At 46.8% G+C, this 8,631-nt stretch overlaps 1 protein-coding gene across 2 annotated transcripts; it reads right to left on the reverse strand.

Moving 5' to 3' along the window:
- Positions 1-196: 196 nt before the first annotated feature.
- nefma (neurofilament medium chain a) lies at positions 197-5,053 on the reverse strand. 2 transcript variants are annotated; one of them, XM_084034388.1, is made up of 4 exons: positions 3,873-5,053; positions 3,005-3,129; positions 1,611-2,918; positions 197-1,580 (listed from the first exon to the last, which is right to left on the reverse strand). In XM_084034388.1, the coding sequence occupies exons 1-4, from the start codon at positions 4,929-4,931 to the stop codon at positions 1,148-1,150; spliced, it is 2,925 nt and encodes a 974-aa protein (XP_083890514.1). In that variant the 5' UTR covers positions 4,932-5,053; the 3' UTR covers positions 197-1,147. The 2 variants fall into 2 exon arrangements, with proteins under 2 accessions (XP_083890514.1, XP_083890513.1); XM_084034387.1 differs by having other exon boundaries at positions 197-2,918.
- Positions 5,054-8,631: the final 3,578 nt, after the last annotated feature.

Consider the following 8,631-nt stretch of genomic DNA (forward strand, 5'->3'; position numbering starts at 1 on the left):
CTTCATTTTTTAAACTTCCTGTTGTGAAAAGCCATTTATGTCACAACTAAATATTTATTATCTCTTCTGCCAACTTTCAACTATTTACAAATTGCATTATGACTCAAATATGTTTGATAAATGTATCCACAATTGCAAAGCATTCCCACAACGCATTAATATAAAATGACAAGAAACACACTCTGTTTTTTGTTACTTCATTATGACATTTATTGAGCAAATGCTGCTGGGAAGTCTTTCATGATGAGTAAAGTCATGGCATTGCAAACAGTAGCACCTCATTTATTTCTGTATTTAAATTCAAGTCCATCCTATGCATACAAGAATGCATGAATCTGCGCATTTACAGGTTGTTGTATTTCTTTTTTTTTTTTCAGTTGCAGTCAGGTAAACATAACAGACACTGATAAAAAGCATGTTTAAGGCTAGGAGTTTCTTCAGGTTTGTTAAGCTTTTTACTGGATGTATACGGTCATGAGTTTATCATATCGCTGCCCGGCTCTTTCTTCTCTGTGTGTGGTGAATTTGTTGTTAGTTTCTTTTTGGCTCAGTTGGTATCTTCACATGTCAAGTAAGGCGTCTTCAGTAGAGCATGTGTCTGTGTAGAGGACCCTCCCGTCTGCCTGTCCTGCCCCTCCACCCCCAGACACACACATCCCCCCACCCCATCCCCTTTACACAAACTCCAAAAACCCTCACAACTTATATTTCTCTCACTCTCCCACCCACATTACATTTATTCCTTTAACATATGTACTATTTTTACAGTGTTTCTACCATACATACCGATGAGAGGTGCTCCCCTCTCCTGAGCTAGCATGCAGAGGCCCTCCCTCCCTCCCTCCCGTGAGCTTGCCCGTGAACTGCAGAAAAAAAGGAAAAAAGAGGATAAAATGTCTCGCTCGCTCCTAACCGCGTCTGCAGCAAAGCCCGTTTAAAGCTGTCACTCAACATGCACGTTTGAAATTTATAGCATTAAAGTTTTGGCTTCTCTCTATGATTCATTTTGTATGTTTGCGAGTGGTTATCTTTATTACATCGCTCTAGCTGTATGACTTCCTTTGTAATGTTAGTTGTGAGTTGATTGCTTATCTTCGTGCCCTCCTCCTCTGCTCCACCTCCGCCGGCTCAGCTGCGTGGAGTCCGCTCATTCGGCCTCGGTCACCTGCTTGATGGACTGGGTGGAGTGCTTCTCCATCTTCTTGGTGGAGAGCAGCGTCTCCTGCACGACCTCTTCCACCTCCTCCTTCATGGTCTCGGTCACCGTGACGGATTTGGTGACGTGCTTGGATCCGTCCTCTCCGGTGGTGATGGTCTCCACGGTTTTGGTGATCACCACTTTCTGGCTGCCGTCGTCCTTGACGGGGCTCTCGTCCACGCCGTTAGCGATCACGTTGTCGTCTTTCCCCTCGTCCTTCTTCTCTTTCTCTTCTGGGCTGCTCTTGTCTATTTCTCCATTCATGGCAATATCCTTCTTTTCTACGTTCTTGTCATCTATTGACTCACTCTTTTTCTCGGATTTCTCTTCAGCAGCTTTAGGGGCCTCAGGCTTTGCGGTTTCGGTCTTTGGGGATTCAGCCCTTGGAGATTCAGGTTTTGGGGTTTCTGACTTTGGGGACTCTGCTTTTGGGGAGCTGGGTTTGGGGGATCCGGGTTTCGGTGAGCCTTCTTTGGGGGATTCAGGCTTTGGAGATGCAGGCTTGGAAGAATCAGCTTTGGGAGACTCAGGTCTAGGTGATTCTGATTTGGGAGATCCAGGTTTAGGGGATTCAGACTTGGGAGATCCAAGTTTAGGCGATTCAGACTTGGGAGATCCAAGTTTAAGTGATCCAGACTTGGGAGATCCAAGCTTAGGGGATTCAGACTTGGGAGATCCAAGTTTAGGGGATTCAGACTTGGGAGATCCAAGTTTAGGGGATTCAGACTTGGGGGATCCAAGTTTAGGGGATTCAGACTTGGGGGATCCAAGTTTAGGGGATTCAGACTTGGGAGATCCAAGTTTAGGGGATTCAGACTTGGGAGATCCAAGTTTAGGGGATTCAGACTTGGGGGACGCAGCTTTAGGGGACTCAGACTTTGGAGAATCAGGTTTTGATGCCTCGGTTTTAGCAGCTTCTTCCTTCTTGGCATCTGGTTTTGCAGCTTCTGTTTTGGGGGCTTCTGTCTTGGCTACAACTTCCTCTGATTTTTCATCAACTTTCTCATCTTTGTCCACATCCTCTTTTTCCTCTTTCTCATCTCCACCTGTTGATGCTTTTTCACTAGCTGCTTCTTCATTCTGATCCCCGTCCTCCTCTTCAGCACCGGCTTCCTCTTCTCCTGCGCTGCCTTCTTTGTCTCCGGCCTTCTCTTGGTCAGGAGAGGCTTTAGACTCTGGAGCTTTGGAGCACAACACTGTTTCCTCAACTTCCTCCTCACCCTCTTCTCCTTCATCGCCTCCCTCTGCATCATCCTCCTTTTCTCCCTCATCCTTTCCCTCACCTTCTTCTTCCTTTTCTCCTTCTTCACCACCTTCTCCCTCTTCCTCTTCATCGTCACCTTTTTCATCCTCCTCTTCTTCCTCCTTAGCGGGTGCGCTAGAGCTAACTTTGGCTACAGTGGCGGATACAACTTCCTCCTCGTCTCCCTCTTCCTCATCCCCCTCTGCTTCCTCTCCCTCATCTCCTGCCTCCTCTTCCTCTCCCTCATCTCCTCCACCTCCGAGTTTGGCAGACAGCTCTTGTGCTATTTCCGCCAAGGCCTCATCAATGTCGGCATTTTCATCCTCCACTTTAGTCTCCTCGATGATCTCCTCCACGAACTTGTGGTGCACCTTAAGCTTGGTGGGTTCTGACTTTGGCTTAGAGATTTTGGTGGGGGTGACCGTGTGACGGTAAGGGTAAGTGCTGAAGTGGGTCTCCTCACCCTCGAGGAGTTTCCTGAGGACAGCAAATGCAGTGTTATGCATTTAGAGAACGCTTTTGTGAAATTGCTTTTCAAATGTCAAATGCATGCCAGTCTATACCTGTATGCGGCAATCTCGATGTCCAAGGCCATCTTGACATTGAGCAGGTCCTGGTACTCGCGCAGGTGACGAGCCATCTCCCATTTGGTGCTCTTGAGCTCATTATCCAGCTGGTGAATTGTCTCCTGAGGAAAAAACAGAGCAGACGCAATGCAAGGTCAACAAAACGATACGCAGAGCAAAGCTGCATTCTCTTTTGCAGATCAATTTTGTGCAGCTTTGATTTATCGCCTTCATAGATTACAGAGACTCATTACAGCAACTCGACAAAGACAAATGTGCTTTAATTTATCTGTAGACTGTTGCTGCAGAGATTGTTGCCTTAATATAATCTGACGCAATACTAGCATTCATTCATGACGAATGCCAATTTGTTTTTCAAGGACAGCCTCCGCACTCTTCAATACAGCCCCGCCCCCACCTGTAAATCTCGATGTGTGCTGTAAAGACAGCGCCAGTGAAGGCATCGACCCATGCCTCTGACTCAGCAGTAGGGGGTGGGGAGGGGAGGGGAGTGGGAGGGGGCGGGGGGATCTGCTGCAGTGTCTCCCTTTAACCACTTCCTGGCACTTGGAGAGTTATTTGTGAGTCATTACGCAGCAGAAAATGTTTCAACGCAGGCCCTTCAACGTAATATAGAAAATAAAATATGATCGTTTCATTCTCATTCAGAAAGTTTGCTATTTAAAGTCCCTCAAATAAAAACGTACATATATAGATATTTAGGAGATCAACCATCATCACCATAGCAACTCCAAGTTTTAAACACACGAAAACATTAAAATCTTCAAATAAGTTTAATTCTAATAATTTAAAAACTACTCAAACGGTGATATCAGCCCTTTACGCACGGCTGCTGCCGGTTTACCTGCAGGCTGGACAGGTCGCTGTTGTGGCGGTCCTCGATGTCGTTCAGCTGCCTCTCCAGCGACTCTCTTGTCCCGCGGATGGACTCCAACTCCACCGTCTTGGACTGCAGCTGGCGGCGGTAGTCGGATATCTCATCACGGGCGGACTTGATGGCGTCCTTGTTCTGCTCGGCGGCCTCTGTGAGCTTGGAGAAGCGGCACATGAACCAGTTCTCCACCTGCTGCAGGTTCTGGTTGGAGTGGCCCTCCAGCTCGCAGCGGATCTCCCGCAGTGCCTCGGTGATGTCCGCCTTCTGCATGTCCTTCCTCTCCACGGTCACCTGAGACTCCTGGATCTGGGCGATGAGCTCGCTCACCTCTTCCTCGTGGTTGTTGCGGATGAAGGCGATCTCGTCCTGCAGCGACTGAACTTTCTTATCCAACTCGGACTTCATCAGCTCGGAGTCGCTCGTGTCCTTCTTCAGGACGCGGATGATGGCCTCGGTCTCCTCCCGGATGCGAGCCTCTTCGTCGAAGCGGTCCCTGAGCCGCTGGATGTCCTCCTCGATGTGGTCGGTGTCGAGCTGGATCTGCGCCTTGTCGTGGTGGATCTGCTCCAGCATGGAGCGCAGCTCCTGCAGCTCTTGGTCGTAGTGGTCGCCCAGCTGGGAGCGGGACACCTGCTTCTGACGCAGTGCCTGGATCTCATCCTCGATCTGCTTGTTCTGCTGCTCCAGGTAGTGCACCTTGTCAATGTAAACAACGAATCGGTCGTTGAGCCCTTGGAGTTGCTCTTTCTCGTTGGATCGCTTGTAGTCTCCGTTCAGGAGGGAGGTCTGATTATAATCAACGCTGTCGGCGGAGCTGAGCACCGTTGAGCTGTAAGCCCGGGATACCGGCATATTCACGCTCCTCTTGTAGGACGCAGTCATGGTGGAGCCGGGGCTTGCCCGGGACCAAGACTGGGAGCGAAAGCCGCTGGAGGGGGTGCCGCTGGAGCGGCTGTAGCCGTAGCCGGTCGTCCTATTATCCATAATTCTCCTGAAGGGACTCCCTATAGTCTCCACCGGGTAACTCATTCGGTCAGACTGTGATGTGCGCAGGGATGAAGGGGGGACGGTGCCGGTGGTGAAGACGTGGGACGTGGGTGTGTGTGGTATGTGTGTAGGTGAGTGTGTGGCTCCACAGCGACTGAGAACTGCTCTGCCTGCTCCTTATATACCAGAGGCTCTCTCTCTAACAAGGCAGGACCAAGCAGTTTTTGTTTCGTCCATTGATGGGAGGGAGGGAGGGGGCAGCATTCCCCTCAGGCTGTCTGCTAATGGTCCGGGGTCCCGTTCTGTCTGAACCACGTGGGCTGCAGGCGCTATACGTGGGTGTCCGATATAGATAGATAGATTGTTGGTCAGTTAGTAAGTTAATCTCTTAAGGAAGATCCTAAAATCAACTAATCAAGGTATGAATTTGACGTGATTTAATGACGCTTTCCTTGCTGACTTGGTCATTTCAGCACCACGGACAGCGACCAGCAAACATCAGTCATTTCACACTTTTTGTGATGAAATGACAGCATTTTTTTTTTCATTTTTTTATTTATTTACAGCTTGTTGGAGTAACCTATGAATGTATGAACTAAAATTAACTTAGCATAATATATGATATTATATGCATTTCCTCATTTGTGCTTCAACGTTTAAAGTGATGAAGAGAAATGCTGCCAGGAACAATCTTTTTAAAATTCCTCACTGGTATACAGATCATTTAAAACTTAAATAGTCAATGTCTGTTTAATAGAACTCAGGTACATTCATGAATTGATCCATTTTGAGACTCATTTAATTTTCTGTCATTTTGGATTTTTGACTATCTTTCGAAACACTGCAAAACTATAGTGATTTGTACATTTGTTCATGTGGATGTTTTAACTGCAGAGTTGTGATGCAGGGACTTCTATAATGTATTATCTTGTAAAGGAGAGCACACACAGCTTTACCATATCATTTATATACCACACACATGCACACGCTTTCCCTCCCAGCTATCTGGAGAATCCTCACTCTTGTAAACGCAAAGCCACGTGGGATTAGTGGCTTTTCCATCTATTTGCTGAGATTTCCTCTGCGAATGGTGAAGTGAGCGGGGCTGCCCATCTGCAGGCTCGCCCCCACCGACAGGTTATTGATCTCCCATCAATCTTGATGCTTCAACCTAATCTCAGGTCACTCCGACCAATGCGGAAAACGATTACCAATTATTGTAGGTTAATGCAGCAAAAACGGCTGCACCGGTGCTTTTTAAGGATCAATTACTTAATGTGTTTAATTCTGTCAAAACGAGAACTCCTCCACAGGTGCAGCCAGGCTGCGAGTCCTGCAGTAACAAGCAGTGATTAAGCAAGACGCGATATTGCACATATATATATTGCATTCCTGCTGATTATTCTTACAGTAGTTAGGTGTAAATTTGTGCACTTCTTAAGTTCAATTCCTGACATAAAGCGGGTAGTGAAAGTGAACATATCACATTTTAAAAAGTCTGCTTTATAGCCTTAGCATGTCAGAACTTTCTCAACACTGACTTTGACGTTTGCCATCAATCACTTGTCTACACTTTCTTGTCTTCCTCGTTGTATTTCCTCTGTGAGCTTTAGTCGAGCAGAGCTAATGCATCAAGCATGGCCCATTTTTAGATTGCTCCAGAGACAGAAAGGCAGAGAGAGAGAGAGAGAGACTAGAAAGAGAGCTAGACAGAGAGGGAAGGAGAGACGGTCACAATTACTTTCTCCTCCTGTGTGTGCACTAATATGTATTGTAAATGATTATATTCCAGCAGCCGCACCCACAGTCTCCTCGCATGCTGACGTTACATTGTCCTTGACCACCGTTGACCGCCATGAGTTTCTCTGCACAGGCCCTCATGCTGCTCGCAGGATCTTTTAGCCGCATGTACTTAATTGTTGGGCCGACTCAGGACCTCGAGGTGCTCTTGGGTGCCCTACAAGTGTGACGGCGGCGGTGGTGTGATCGACACGCTGGCGTGAGGGATGCGTGGGTTGGGCCAAAACAGGGGAGTCATTCAACATCAGTTCTGGGCTCCAGCGCACTGCAGAAGGGTTGGAGTGTTTTCAAATGGCACTGCAGCAGAAACAGGCTCCAGCAGAAGCAGTCAAGCCCATCCCAGGCAGCCCTAGTCTGTCCAAGTCTTCCAAATTGCAGAGACCAGTCCACCGAGAGTGCATTCCCGTTCGAATGAGGTCAAAGCGCAAGCATCTTTCAGGGACATAGCACAGGGATGTGTTGTCATATATGCTGATACAGAGGATACAAGGACAGCCTGACCTTTTATTCAGCTGATTGAGCAGCATATATATATTATATATATATATATACAGCTTTGATCATCAACTGTCAGTAGGCTTCAAGGCCTTAACCACGATTTCCAAAATACTAAATTTATATTTTACATTTTCTGTTAAATTCTGCGGGGGGAATATTCCAATTCTTAATTCTATAGAATATAGTAGTATGCTTTACGCAGTTACGTTACTTAATGTAAGCACATCATTAAGTTTTATACTTTAAACAAACAATCTGTAATCTCTCAGTTCAGATGCTTAAATTCACCATGATAAATCAACCAATCTAGATGTGAATTTGATGTGATTTAATGACACCTTCCTGACTGGTGCTGTCATTTCAGCACCACGGACAGCGACCAGCAAAAATCAGTCGGTTGTTTCCTCGGCTTAAAATCTTTCCGTGATGAAATGACAGCGGCGTATTCTTTTTTCACAGCTCAATGGAGCCAACTACAAATACTCAAAACACAAGATGACAGTTTTGTATCAACAAGGAGTGATCCTCAGCTTGTTATTGTGTAGAGTGTGTGGTGATTTTTGTGGTAGCAGTAAGCATGTTGTGATATGAATAGTAGAACTAAATGTACTTGTATATAGGGCTGCACGGTGGTGTAGTGGGTAGCACTCTCGCCTCACAGGTCCTGGGTTCGATTCCCGGGTCGGGCCCGGGTTCCTTCTGTGTGGAGTTTGCATGTTCTCCCCGTGTAAGCGTGGGTTCTCTCCGGGTTCTCCGGCTTCCTCCCACAGTCCAAAGACATGCAGGATGGGGATAGGTAAATTGATGACATGTCAGCCCTGTGATAGACTGGCAACCTGTCCAGGGTGTACCCTGCCTTCGCCCAATCATAGCTGGGATCGGCTCCAGCCCCCCTGCGACCCTGAATACAGGATAAGCGGTAGACAATGGATGGATGGATGTACTTATATATTTCCTCATTTCAGGCTTAATTTTTTTTATTATACACTATACAGAAATTTCCCATTAAATGTGAAGGCAGTATTCAGATAAGTATCAAAGTGCTTAAAACTCTTAAAATGGCACTTAATCATTATTTTACTTGTTAGCGCGTGTGCGTGTGTGTGTGTGTGTGTGTGTGTGTGTGTCTGTGTGTGTGTGTGTGTGTGTTCATGTGCATGTGTGTGTGTGTGTGGTGTGTGGACCGTTTCGGGGTGAATGCAGGGGGTCTGAGTAAATGACGAGGCACATACGGAGCCATAAAGACTGAGCTGCTCATGACACCATATGGGGTCTACTTTTTCTCTCCATATTTCTACCACTATTGCTGTGTCATCTTCCCCCTCTTTATTACTCTCCGCCTCCCTTCTTTACACCCTCTCTTATATTTCCTGATTACCTTTCGCCCAGGTTTACTTTTTTACTCCCTTTATGTATTTAATTTCTTTCTTCCTGCTTCTGGCTC

Source organism: Eutrigla gurnardus, assembly GCF_963514095.1.
Source record: "Eutrigla gurnardus genome assembly, chromosome: 19".
NCBI lineage: Eukaryota > Metazoa > Chordata > Actinopteri > Perciformes > Triglidae > Eutrigla > Eutrigla gurnardus.

What these genes read in the sequence shown, in the direction of transcription:
- nefma (XM_084034387.1), bottom strand. Translation starts at nt 4,931, where the DNA reads ATGAGTTACCCGGTGGAGACTATAGGGAGTCCCTTCAGGAGAATTATG. An exon ending in GCGACCTGTCCAGCCTGCAG is followed by an intron (nt 3,130 to 3,872) that starts GTAAACCGGCAG and finishes TTTTTTCCTCAG; the next exon opens with GAGACAATTCACCAGCTGGA. An exon ending in ATCGAGATTGCCGCATACAG is followed by an intron (nt 2,919 to 3,004) that starts GTATAGACTGGC and finishes TGCTGTCCTCAG; the next exon opens with GAAACTCCTCGAGGGTGAGG.